The sequence below is a fragment of the Ahaetulla prasina genome, chromosome 12 (genome assembly GCF_028640845.1).
Source record: "Ahaetulla prasina isolate Xishuangbanna chromosome 12, ASM2864084v1, whole genome shotgun sequence".
In the NCBI taxonomy this organism is placed as follows: domain Eukaryota; kingdom Metazoa; phylum Chordata; class Lepidosauria; order Squamata; family Colubridae; genus Ahaetulla; species Ahaetulla prasina.
The window spans coordinates 26,914,698-26,928,294 of record NC_080550.1 but is presented as its reverse complement, the minus strand read 5'-3'; the positions used below and the strand labels follow the sequence as shown (position 1 = coordinate 26,928,294).

Genomic DNA, 13,597 nt, shown 5'->3' with positions numbered 1-13,597 from the left:
ATTCTGGACTCAAAACAGAGTTAAACAAGTGGAAGAGAGGTTTCCTGGCTCCCATCCTCAACCCAAGAGATCCGCCATGTACTCGCCCTGCCTGGGGAACTCCCACGAGTATCTTCCTTAACGGCTGCTTCCCTCAGTCAAGCGAGAGGCTTCTCACCTCTGGAAATCACTTATGGAAGCCCCTTCACCAGGTGCAATCAAGTCCTTGGATCCCAAAATGTGCCCCCACTATGTCAGGCAAGTCCCCCACCCCAAATCAGCAACTTTGGCCAACAACTCAAGACACATTATCAACACCCCTACTGTGCCCCCTTCGCACACACAACGCACGCAAGGGAGGGGGAGGAGGAGCAAACCTTTCAATCGCACCAACTCGTTGTGACATTTCTTGCGGAGTTGCAGCTCCTTTCGGTATTTTCTCAGCAGCTCCTGGTTGGTGCTGCTCACTTCTTCAATGGCTTGCCCGATCTTGGGAGGAAGACAAGCTGCATTAGGGGCTTCTATGTCCCTCAGCCTTTCCCAGGCCCCTTCTGCTTCCTAGGAACGTGAGCTGCTCTCCCCGGGGTATGAAAAAAGGAGGGAGAGGAGGACAAGCTCACCTCAGCCCTGGCGCTCTGCAAAGCCTCTTGCAGCAGAAGTGGGAACTCTTTGACCTGGCGCTTCAAGCCGTTGTAGTCACTAGTGAGAGTACGCAGCGCCGGCTGGAGCGTGAGCAGATTGGCCCGCACGCCTGCAAAAGGAAGAACTTCAAAGGTGGCCTGGAAAACGCTCACTTTCATTGGCCGTTTCCGTTTTTCATTAATACCACCATTGGGTAACTCGGGAGGCGCTGAAGGAGCTGGCACAGGACGGGCCTCCAGGTCCAAGCTACGCACCTGCCAGGTTTTCATGAACTGCTTTCATTTCTAGTTGTGCTTGAGCAAAAGCTTCCTCAATGGCTCGGTTCTTGTCCTCCTCCATGTTCTGCATCTCCTCCAGCATCTGCTCCCGGGACTGCTCTAGCTCGGATTCGTACATCGTCACCTGGAGGAGGATGGAGACTTGAAGTTCTGAGGCTTCTCCCCGTCTTCTTGAGCAGGACTTGGGGGAGCTTCTTCTGCCACTTAGGAGAAGGGAGGAGGGGCATCTCCAAGCAGGGCTTTTATTGGGCGATTGCTCTGCCTCACCAGGCTTCAGAGAGGGAGGGCAGACGAGGCAACCACGTCCTGTGTCCTTTCTCAAGTTTACTCTCATCTTTGCAAACGGCGATCACCTGATCATCTTTGTTAAGGAGGAACGCAATGAGCTAAGCAAGGCTATTTCATCTGCAGCACTAGAAAGCTGCCCTCCTACTAGAATCCAGGGATAAAATTGTCCCTACAGGAAGTCCTCAATTTACGATGGAAATTGGCACTGATTTTCTTCAGTAAGTGTGAGATCACATGACTTAACATCATTCAGTCCAGGTCAATTGTTACTGGGGAAGCTGGCAAGAAGTTACAAGTCACAGACCAGCAGACATGTAAGTGACTGCAGCCAGGCAGGGAGGCAGGGAGGGGGTTTGCAGTGAGGATCCTGGAGGATGTGCAAGAGTATGGTGAAAGCCAGGGAGGGAGCGTGGAAGTGTGCAAATGGCTGGTGTGGCACAAATGCGTTGCAAATGCAGAGGAGTGGAAAGGATGCGCAGGTGGGGAGATTTACTCCAGTGACTTGTGACTGCTGGCTTCCCCACTGACTTTTTGGGGAAACCAGCAGGGAAGATTGCAAATGGCGATCATGTGATCACGGAATGCTGCAAACAGTTATAATATTGAGCTGGTTGCCAAGGGCCCAATTCACAATGTGACCGCGAGGGGTGCTGGGATGGCGGGAACTCTGAGGACTGGTCGTAACCACCATTCGTTCTGCACAACTTTGAACGGACGCTGAAGGAATATTTGTAGGTCAAGGACACTCTGCACTTGGGGACACAGCAGATTGAGGCTTGAGAATGGAAGGAACCTCAAGGAGGGGTTGCCCAGCTGATTAAAATTGCAGCAACAAAGAGGAAGTGGAGCCACACCATTTAGAACCTGGACTCGGGTCCTTCGCTGAGGGACCAGAAGCCAAAGAGAAAGAAGCACCAGTGGTGACCTCAGTCCTCCAAGCAAGAGTCCCCCTGGAAGGCCTCGCCTCCTCCTTCCCCTCTCTGCCTCCAACCTTCTTTCTCTTCCTGGTGTTCAGGAGGGCTTACCTGGGCCCTGAGCTGAGCCGCCGCCTTCTGGGAGCTCTGCAGCTGCTGCTCCATCTCCTTCAGAACCTGCCTCTGCATCCCAACCTGGTCCTGTAAGTATTGGTTCCGCGACTGAGCTTCGCTGAGGGCCTGCTTGGTCTTGGAGGATTCAACTTCCATCGTTTTGATGACATACTAAAGGAAGCAGAACAGCCCAGACTGAGCCGGGAAGAGGGGAAGAACTGGCCTTGGGCCATGCAGCCTGTCGGTCCCGTGGGCGCTGCACAATGCCATCCTCACCTTGACCTGATGAGGCTGGGCCTTGAGGCTTGCTATCACTTCCTGGCTGTCCCGCAGTCTCCGGCTCAGCCGCTCCTCCTCCTCGGCCCTCTCTGCCAAGGAGTCCTTCAGCCGCAGCTCTACCTCCGCCAGACGGTTGGTTTTCTGCTCCACCTCCAGGTCCAACTCCGAAAGGCGTCCTTTCACGTCTTCTGCTTCCTGCTTCACTTGTGCCAGCTTCTCCTGCAACTTTACGTTCTCCTGCGGGAGGAAGGTGAAAGGTCCCTAAGGAACAGGCCCACCTACAGGAGGGCCAACCGGAGGAGCAATGCCTCACCTGGCTGTGTGCGCAGTTGGTGCATCTGACCGAATGCTTCCTCAGCTCCTGCAGCTGGGCCTCACACAGCTTTAACTCCTGCTTTAAGTGCATGTTTTCTGCAAGCAAGAGGTCTCTATGCTTCTCCAGGTCCGTCCCACCCTGTGAAGAGGCAGGAAAGGGACAGAGGTCAGGTTTGCTCTTTCAAGGCTAATAAAAGAGAATATTCGTAGCTCAGGGTTGACATGAGGGATCCTTGGCGCTCTTGCCGACATTTGTTTTCTCGCAGATGTTTCATTAGCCAAACTAGGTAACATCATCAGTGCTACTGATGATGTTACCTAGTTTGGCTAATGAAACGTCTTGAAGAAAACAAGCAAGCTCAGAGAGCACCAAGAGAGCACCTCACTCTTTCAATGGCCAGGCTACCTCCCGGAGAAAAGGCCAGACAGGAAGAGAAGAGGCCCCTTACAAAATATTGGAAACGTTAAGAGCATATTTCATCTCACCAGTGGTTCCAAGTCTAAGTCCAAGACGTAGTAGCATCCCTCACCTAACTGGATTTAATTATAAATACTGTGCACGGATGAAGATTTAGACGTAATTCAGTCCAGAATTCTTTTGCTTATTGGAATGCAGCATTCATTTCTAATGCATTTACTGGGGGCAAAACATTACAATCTGAAACTATGGAAAGCTGAATTAAATTATTCCTATAACCATCCTAAGCGCACTGCTTCTCTTTGTGTGCACGCAGAGAGTAAATAATGACAGGAGGAGGCGAGCTCAGCCTGGGCCCCTCTAAATAGAAAGAAGGGCCGGAGTGGAAGGGAGCTTCTTCTCAGACAATCTTTGGAAGACATCAGGAGACTGAGCAAAGGCCTGCGGAAGGAGGAGGAGGAAAGGCTCCGATGAGTCACAGTCAAACCGAAGATGGGCTCACTATAAACAAGCCCAGCAAATTAGGCGGAAGGCTGTAGCATCAGACTGCGAAACACAACACCGGTTGGGCAGAGCGCCTACCCAATTGAAGGCAACAACATAAACAAACCCCAATTGATCTAGCAATGAAAAGTATGTGTGTGGGGGGAGGAGGTTAATTATTGTTTTTCCTTCAGACCAACACCCTCGTAATTTGTACAAATGAACGTTGCATTGTATACCACATTGCTTTTATTATCAAGTATTAACATACACACAGCAAGGAGAGACTTTGGGTTCCTGTACTTATTTTCTCAGGCAGCTCGGAGAAGGCAGACCAGAGACCTCCAGGCGGGGAACCTGCCCACAGGAGGCTCAAAGCAAAGCTGGCATCAACTTTTCCCCTCCTGGCAACTCCTCCGCTCTAGCCATGCCCTCCTTTTTAAAATAAAAATAAAACCCTGACAAAGAATGTTTTCTCCTGACCAGACCAGTTCATAGCTTCCTCCAACTGGCCCACAATTCCTATCCCTCCCAGCCAACATGCCCAAAGTCCTGTCAGTTGTAGATGATGGAAGTTGTAGTCCAGTACCTCTTGAAGGCTTAAGAAGGGAAAGCCATTCTCAAAGAAGGGCCTGTGAAGGATCCGGGGGGGGGGCAGTGAGGCAGGGGAGGAAGTGGGTTTATCTGCCATGGAGCAATGCCAACGGCAGGCCTGAGCGGAGCTGTTCCTCGAAAGACCAGCGCAAGGGCAGAAGGCTGGCACTGATGCAGACACATCTGCCTAAATTTGAGTAGGATGTGGCTGTTTCAAACCAGGTTCTGTGAGTTTCAGAAATAACGCAAGGTTAGCTACTCAGTATGCTGCACTTCCCATAAGACACATTGCTCTTTGGAACCTTTGGCAGACAAATACAATGGTCAGTTGGCTAATGACAACGGTTGGGGTTGTCAAACTATTACCAAAGTCCAACCCTGCCGCGAGTTTGAGAGAACTACTGGGCACACCATCTGGAATTCCTTCCCTTATTTAAGGCTCCATCATACCCCTAAGTGGAATTTAAGTGATGCTGCAAGACCTTGGCAGTCCTGACTGGAACCAAGAGAGAAGCCCTCCGACTCACCAGCGTAGAATGAAGCCTGTTCATCTCTTGAGCTGGCTTTGGGAGTCTGTCCTTCAGGCTTTCTGTCTGCCAATACAAAAGAGGGACTGAAATACAACATGCATTTATTACACAAGGAGCATGGAAATGGTAAGGTAAATTCCACCCGTCAACTTCTGCTTTACAAGTTGCTCAGTTCTTTGAAGTTTGCCTCTGGTCTCTCAGCTCCAGTTCTCTACTTCTGCACTTCGTAGTCAACACAGCTCCGTTTTTAGCTTCTACATTTTTAATTCTACTGGCATATCTCAAAAATCAGACTCATGAACTGAATTCTGTCAGCCAGCCTCTTGCAAAAGTCATCTTAAGCAGCAGCTGCCAATTCCTCAGTGAGCCAAGAGGAAAACACGGATGGAAGCGTGGAAATGCCAGTCTTGCATACCCAGCTGGCAAAGGGCGCCATGCACCATGAGGTCAGCCATGAGCGCAACTCTTCCAGTGTTTATTAAAAGAACGGGAAGCACAGATGAACACACAACTGGGTTTCACCAGAAACTGAGTAAAGGGGAATCTTTCCACATCTTTCCATCTGTAGCAGAGTCATAAGATCCTGCGCAATCAGGAACAAGCCAAGCCCACAAATAGTATCAAAGCGCTGAGAAAGTTTCATGCAAACAATGAGGCTCAGAGCAGGAGATGAGAGACTTTCTTCGCCTGGCCTGGGAAAGGCATTGGGGGGAAAGCTGAAACTCCTTTGCAGGGAAGGCAGTTTCACACCGTTTGGCATTTTCTAAGCACTTAAGGTGCATTTCCGGCAACCAAGGCCAGCTGCAGATCCAAATGGCCATTTCTCTTCAAGCCACGGCTGGAATTGAGCTAACTCAAGTTCTCTTTCTGGGCTATAAGACTCAACATACATGCGGTGCCGAGGTTCCTATCTGTCTGGAGCTGCAGATTAACCAATAGGGGCCCAATTATGTGCCAATTAAGCATTTAGGCATGCTGGCAAGCTGGAATTGTTTTAGAGGGAGGGATGGAGGGAGGGAGGGAGGGAGGGAGAGAGACTGACTTAGCACTCTCAATCAGGAAGGCCCATGTAGAAACATGGTGTAGAAGTTCCAGGGTATTTTAAAAGCTCTATGCAAATTTTCACTACACATTTTGGGTGTGATTTTCTTCTACTCCCCCCCTCCCATTTCTTAGTTGCATTTATTTATTTATTCTGTTTTCAATGTGGTTTTGGATAATATGCCATGTTAAAATGAAACAAGCTCGACATATTACACAAACGCAGGTGTTTCGCCTTTGGTCACGGTGATTAAGCGCACCGTACAAACACAGCCTTTGGGTCTTGGCATTAGACTCACACAACCATCAGAGTGATGTTGAGCCACAGAGAAAGCGAAGAGGAGGAGGGTGCAGGAGATACTAGGATAATACTAGGATGGGGCCGAAGGGTGGGAGGCAAGATTCCTCCGGTCCTCTCCAGCCATGGGGGATGCTTATGGGTGGGAGGAGAAAGGAGGGTGGTCAGGGATGCCAGCAAAGGGCACCAAAGTCATCTGGATTTCTCCTCTGAAAAGAAAGTACCTTGTTCTGCAGCTGCGCAGCCTGAGGGACGGGGCCGCTCTCTCGCACAGCAACTTTCTCCTGCAGCAGCACTAACTGTTGCTGCAGCTGCAGCTTCTCCTCCTGCAGTTGAGCGCAGGACTCCACCAGCTTCTGCACCACCGGGAGACGATGGGGGCCGCCCGGAAAGCTGCCCCGCTTCCCACCAAAGACTCTTCCTCCTGCCAGAAAAGAGGGGATTGAGCAGAGCCCCCCAGAGCAGCAGCCTCGGAGCCAGACGTGAAATCAGGAAGGGCAGCAGGCGGAAAGCGGCCTTCCCTGCAGCAAGGGCCCCAACGGAAGATCCTGGGGTGGGGGGGAAGGGACCGGGGGGGGGGCAGCAACAACAGTTCCCTCCTAGAGGACAAGAGGGATTTTCTTGCTGCTGTCAGGAGATTTGGGGGGGGGGGGTGAGCTGCCTGACCCACCTGAGCCAAGAAGGCCCACCCTGCTTGGAACAAATGGAGGGAACTGATACAAATATTACATTTACGTATTTGTTTGCAATTCAAGCTTTCCCGACATTTATACTCTCAAAATCAACCTGGGCTTTTCACCTCCCTTCCATCCCAGGAGCCTGGGGGATGGTGAGGGGGGCAGTTTCCACCTTGCAGGAACAGGGGCCGGAATAGCTCAGGCTGTTACGAAGCCTGTTATTAGAACACAGTAGCCTGCAATTACTGCAGGTTCAAGCCCGGCCCAAGGTTGACTCAGCCTTCCATCCTTTATAAGGTATGTAAAATGAGGACCCAGATTGTTGGGGGGGCAATAAGTTGACTTTGTAAAAATATACAAATAGAATGAGACTATTGCCTTATACACTGTAAGCCGCCCTGAGTCTTCGGAGAAGGGCGGGGTATAAATGTAAACAAAAAAAAAATAATGCGATGGGCAGGTAATCCTGGCCATTTCTTTCCATGGGAAGAAGCCACAAGGAACCTTTGGCCAAAGTGCACATTTTGAGAATGTTCCCTTCCCCGAAATTCGGTTTGTTTTCTCATCAGATCAATCCATTTTTTTAAACAAATTAAATGTTGAATTCAAGTGAAGAGAATTTGAATCTTATCCTTCAGCCATAATTTAGCAATTGCTGGATCAACATTCCTGTTTGTCTTTCACCTGACAATCAATGCAGCTACTCCAATTTGTAAACACGAGTGTGTTGCAGAGAAACTTGAATAGTTCAATCTGTTATCAAACCCCAATTCATTTGAACAAGGACACAGGACATCTGATTGATTAAGAGTACAAAAATACAAGTTTCCAAACGCAGCACCGGAATCTGAGAGGGACATAAAATAACGCAAAAGACACAGAAAGGGAGCATCAGAAAGGCTTCCTCAAACTTCCGAACGGAATACCTGCAGCGGGAGGGACACAACAACCACACAAGTGGAGATAAGCCTTTGCGTCTGCCCTCCTAGCCCACAGCAATTCCTGTCCCCAAAAGTGAGAGAGAGAAAAAGAACACTAAAGCAGAATTCTGGATTTTAAGACACAAAAGACCCTGGAGCAGAGGTCTCAAACTCGATTCCATTGAGGGCCACATTAGGGTTGTGTTTGACCTTGGGGACCAGGGGTGGGCATGGCTGGGGTGGGCGTGGCCAGCTTGATGCCACTCATGTCAGGGGCATCTGTGGTGGCCCAACTGCTCTGCCAGCGAAAACGGGCTACCAAGGGTTGTTGCGCGTGGCCCTCCCTGAGCTCCGTTTTCACTGGCAGAAGGCAGCAGGAGGCCATTGCAGCTGAAAACGGAGCTTGGGAGGGCCACACGCAGCCCTCCCGAGCTCCATTTTCACTAGCAGAGGCACCACAGGCCAGTCCTTTGCTGTTTCTAAGGCGGCCCCGTGGGCCAGATCTAAGTACCCTGCAGGTGGGATCCAGCCCCCGGGCCTTGAGTTTAACACTCCTATCCTAGAGGACCTTAGTGGGAATTTGAGATAAGTAAGATGAGAACAGCCGATAGCCAACAAATACGAAAACCTCTCTGACAAATAGCCAGATGGTGTTCTGTTCCCAGATAGGGAAGAGAAATGTTCTCCTAGAAGGGGTTCCCTGAGCTATAACCAGTTGGCACAGCAGGAAATGTTTCGGTGAGGTTTCTTCCGTTCACGACATGGAAAGTGCTTCTTGCAAGCACAAATTTAACAAGCAACCCCAGTATTTAGCCTGGCTGTGCAGCACAACCCTTCTTCTCCAACTAAGGCTAACAACCACCTGTCTTCCAACGTTGTATATCTACAACTTGAGGTACAATCACAGCCATACAAGCAGAAAACCGATAAAGCAGCGAAATTCACTCGTCATTCGTTGCTTCTCTACTACACACTCCATGCAGCTGACGGACAAGAGAGATCCCAGCCCTCCTCCTGGCTCCTAACACAGCTGCAGCATCGAAGAAAACTAGAAACCTCCTGAGCAGTTCACCAGATCTGGGACCGTGGGAACTCATTCTATTATGCAAGCGATGTGTAGATACACATGGCATTCTGGATTTCTACTCTTTCAATTTCTGGTCTAGAATAGCAGTAAGTGGCTTGCTACTGACTAAAACGAACTCTTTCAGAAGCAAACACCCAGAATGTAAATCCTGTCCTTCCCCATTCCTCACCACTTAATTGTGCACCTTGCTTCCAATTATCCATGTCCTCCTTATAAATGTCACACCCAGGTGATTTTACTAGAAGGAAAAGAGCAAGGTGCTCACAACCACACGGTGTGCCACATGTCAAGCAGCAGGTGTCACCTGCTTGCTGAAAATCCAATCCCCCCCCCCCTCGCCTCAGGCTTTCCGCCCCTTGTTGAGAGGAGCCGTCTCAGTATTTCCCACAAACCTTAATGCTGGGGAGGCTTTCAATTTCTCCTCTGCTCTTCAGTGCCTGAGGCAGCTGACTGATGGGGAGGGGGCAGCAAAATGAGTCCTCTGACAGCAGAACGGCAGGCGCATCTGCCACAGGCCCACAGCAAGCCCCCCGTGCAAACCACAGAACTGCGCAGAATCCCACATGCAAGGTTTGTATCATGGGGAGCTTTAAAGTGCTGGAGGAAGACAGGCAGCCATCCTGGGTTTTGCTGTATGAGGATCCCCCCCCCAAATGAATACCCAGATGAGGCAGAGGCTTCCAGCCTGGTCCTCCTCCTTTAAACCTCCTGGCAACCTCTTCCGCCAAGGAAAAATCATGCCAGGCCCAGCTGATTGCAGCGGCTACGGAACTTACAGATCTCCATTCCTGCTTCCAGAAGGAGCCGTGGCTCTCTAAGTCTCCCCTGGCCTTTGCTCACTAGCGGGGCTTCCTCCGACGCTTCCCCATCCTTTCCAGAGCCCCCCATTCCCAGCCTGCTTTCAGAAGTCTTCTCTGCACATCGAGGGCTTCCTTCACTGGCTCACCTGGCTGCAAAGCCCCAGAGTAGAAAAAAAGAGGCTTGTTGCAGCCTGCAAGCCAGAACCAACTCGGGGATGCCTCCTCCCCACCCCCTCCCCCCCATAGGCCTCGACAAGCTCAAGCCGGCTCTGAAGAGCAGAGCAAGAAGCAACCTGCAGACCTCCCTGTCTGGCGTCTCTCGGAGAAAAAAGCAAAAGAGCAAGAAGACCCCATCGATGCTACCCTGAGAGCCGACGGAGGGGCCAGCCAAGGCAGAGGAAACCAGGACTGAGAACAGCAAAGGGATCCTGCCAGAGCTGTGGGCAGGAAGGGGCGAGGGACCCTCGGGCTGGCATCTCTAGCCAGGAGCCAGAATGACTGGCACTGCTTTCCCAGGGAGCCCTGGCGAGGGGGACGGTGGGAAGCCAGAGACGATGCCTGCCTGTGGAGTATCTCCCATGCCGCCCATCCTAAGGCTGCTTGCCTGCCTTCCGGCTGCCCTTGCAGCCTGTCTTCTCGGCCTCCACAGACTCCAGAGGGAGGTTAAGAAAACTAAACCACTCAACTGAAGGAAAAAAAGCCCTTTTTTCTAGGTTGCCTACTTTGGTAACAAGAAGTTTGCAAGGAGAAAACCGAACCCAATTTATTTCCTTTTTATTTACCAAACTCTGCAGGGTGTGGTAGGTGAAGGTGGCTCTCTTCCAGCAGGGGATCTCAAGAATCTCCCTGGGGCCACTCAGTCTTGCCAAGACAGCTTGAAGGCCACATTCGGGGAGGATAATGGGGATTAACACCTGGAGCTACAGTACATCCAGGACACCTGCAGAATTTGGTGGAGAAAGCCAAGGCGGCGGCCACAACAGTGCGACCAAAGCTGTGTTGCGTGTATAAAAACAAGCACTGGTCACATAGCCACCATGATTTTTTTGACTAATCCTGTGGACAGCCCACATCCGATTTTGCTCTAGGTGGAAGAGTGGGAGACAGGAGAGCAAAGAGGGTTTTCAATACATTCTGGAAAAGCAGAAAAGATGTGAAACAAGCAACAATAAGCAACAAACCAGAGGGCTAGGAAATCATTGGATCTCAGCAATGCCCTCTTTGAAGGATGCTTCCGATGCATGAAACTCAGGGCAACAAGATATTCCCCACATCTAAAACCTCTCAGGACTGGCATGGCTTTGGGTGAGTTGCTCCAAAGGCCAAGTTAGTCTTAACCCTCTGGAGATGCTAGAGAGCAGGGTTCCGATTCTCCCCCCAGAACCTCTGGCAGCAACTTGAAAAGTTTGGGAAGATCCGTTAGTCACATCCCAGTACCTGTGTTCTCCATGTTCCGCCCGTCTTCAGCTTTCCGCTCTGGGATGCTGCAGCTACCGGTCCAGCGTTTCTGTGGCTGCCCTCAATCTTCCGTCTGTCGGCTGGTTTTGCGCACCTTTGTGGAGCTGCTGGCAAAACAGAAATCCTCAGCTGAAGGTGGAACCTCTTCTGACTCACCATTTTGTCACAGCCAAGAGCAACGCTTTGGAAATGAAGCGCTTTTTCCCCATGGAGCCTTACGCAAGTCAGGAAGAAGAAGTCCCTGATTCTGGAGAGCATTGTTGTGAGCCTGTGCTTCAATTCATGGACTTTGCAACGGCTCCCCAAGCCTCTTCCCAGTCAGCTGTTCAACATGCAAGCATTTGAGTTCTGAGCACAGCGTTTATCTTGGCTGAAGGCACCCTGGAGGAGTCTGCCAGGGCCAAGTTGTTCTTTCCTCACGTTCACCTCAAGAACAGAATGCTTGAAACACACACACACACATACACAACCAGGTTTTTCTGAAAAGCAACCTCTCAACACCTGCACCATCCCCACTTGGCATCCCCACTAGGAGGAAGGAGGGATGTGAGAGAAGGACACATCCAGCCTGTCACCGCTGGTCATTCTCTCCTGCCAACGCCAAGGACTAGCACCAAAAGAGGCATTTCCTGTCCACCTGGTTATCTAAGGCCATTTGCTAATATTTATGGGTGTCCAACAGCTCTGACAAACGAGGACAGACTTTATAGTAATAGGAAACTGTAAATCTCAGGAGAAGGGAGAGGAGGCGAAGGCCAATTCAGCTGCAGTGCAGGCTTTCCTTGTGGAAGGAAGTCATTCTGGGCTCATAAACCAAGAAACATCCATCCAATTCACCTATCGAGAGATACTCGGTGATGTCTGACATAGCTCTTCTCCCCATGGCTTTTCCTTCTTAAGAGGCCCTGCTCTGTTAAGCAACCGACCTCAGGATCTCCCCAGATGCCATTCCCCAGGCTCAGAATGCTCTGCGGCCCCTGAAACAATTTGCTTCTTTGGCAAATGCATCCAATTTTCATTTATTTATTTATTTATTTATTTATTTAATCAAATTTTTATACCGCCCTATCTCCCGAAGGACTCAGGGCAGTTTACAGCCCGATAAAAATACAAATATAATACAAGATAAAACACTAATTAAAAAACTTATTTAAATAGGCCAAAATTTAAAATTACAATTAAAATGATAAAACCCCATTAAAATTAAATTTAAGATTAAAATTCTAGTCCAGTCCTGCACAAATAAATAGATGTGTTTTAAGCTCGCGGCGGAAGGTTCGAAGGTCAGGAAGTTGGCGAAGTCCTGGGGGGGAGTTCATTCCAGAGGGTGGGAGCCCCCACAGAGAAGGCCCTTCCCCTGGGTGTCGCCAGTCGGCACTGCCTGGCAGACGGCACCCTAAGGAGACCCTCCCTGTGAGAGCGCACGGGTCGGTGGGAGGCAATCGGTGGCAGCAGACAGTCCCGTAAGTAGCCCGGCCCTAAGCCCTAAGCCAATTTTCACCCTTCTTCCTGGCTGGCAGGTAATCTGGCTGAAGGTGGGCCTAGCTGGCGGACGGAGGGCGCCTCTCTAGCTGACAAGAGCACCTCAGGTGGCCCCAACTGTTTGGCATCCATAAAATGGTACCAGCTTCAGCAGGACCCAGTTCCTGAAAGACCCTGAACGATCAGCTGAGAACTGAGGGAGGAGAACCACGTTCCTCAATCGCAGGAGCCTCCATGTTCTGCCAACCATCTGAAGTCACTTCTATGGGGCTAACACCCCCCCTTCCACCCCCAAGAATGGCTGTTTGGACAGGTTCACTTTTCTGAAAGAACAAGGCAAGGTGAAGTGTAATGAAGTTCATGTTTTTCAGCTTAAACAGCTCCTTGTTAATCAGTGGAAAATGCCATCATCCAGGGGTGAAATGTAAAATTTGTTACTACCGGTTCTATGGGTGTGGCTTGGTGGGGGGTAATGTGACTGGGTGGGCATGGCCAATTTTTTTTTACTTTTAAAAGCATTTTTTCTACAACCGCTTCCGCTGAAGAGGCTGTAGAAAAAATGCTTTTAAAGGGTTCTGATGATCCCAGCTGAGCCCTGTGATCATCAGAGGCTTTTTTTTTTACTTTTAAAAGTGTTTTTTCAGCCGAAGAAAAAATGCTTTTAAAAGTTAAAAAAAAAAACCTCTGATGATCGCACGGCTCAGCTGGGGCGGGGGGGGGGGGCAGGGATTTTTGCTACCAGTTCCCTGAACCACCCGCCGCCATTGCTACTGGATCGGCCGATCCGGTCTGAACCGGGAGCATTTCACCCCTGCCATCACCTCAATTCGCAGGATGTTTCCCTCCCAATCAGTTCCAGCAGATGTTTGTCAATTTTAGAAGCCCTTCAACTGCATCTTGGGGAGCCAAATCCTTGTAGACGCCAAGAGATTAAGTAAAACCACAAGAACTGAGGCCTGTATAGCGCTTCCCAGGATGCGGCCACCCTAATCCAGGAGGT

The 13,597-nt window shown here is 50.3% G+C and overlaps 1 protein-coding gene across 13 annotated transcripts in view; it reads right to left on the bottom strand.

The window, feature by feature from the left end:
- KIFC3 (kinesin family member C3) overlaps positions 1–13,597 on the bottom strand; it is a 38,835-nt gene that overhangs the window by 16,422 nt on the left and 8,816 nt on the right. For 8 of the 13 annotated variants that reach the window (XM_058154850.1, XM_058154847.1, XM_058154845.1 and 5 more), the window contains exons 2-10: positions 11,095–11,219; positions 6,398–6,597; positions 4,832–4,897; positions 2,808–2,948; positions 2,492–2,731; positions 2,213–2,386; positions 876–1,023; positions 600–730; positions 357–468 (exon numbers count right to left, since the gene is read on the bottom strand). In XM_058154850.1, the coding sequence (XP_058010833.1) occupies positions 357–468; positions 600–730; positions 876–1,023; positions 2,213–2,386; positions 2,492–2,731; positions 2,808–2,948; positions 4,832–4,897; positions 6,398–6,597; positions 11,095–11,107 (1,225 nt within the window). In that variant the 5' untranslated portion in view covers positions 11,108–11,219. Of the gene's footprint in view, positions 1–356; positions 469–599; positions 731–875; positions 1,024–2,212; positions 2,387–2,491; positions 2,732–2,807; positions 2,949–4,831; positions 4,898–6,397; positions 6,598–9,633; positions 9,815–11,094; positions 11,223–13,597 lie in introns of those variants that run through there. The other 5 variants (XM_058154848.1, XM_058154849.1, XM_058154846.1 and 2 more) reach the window with 3 other exon arrangements.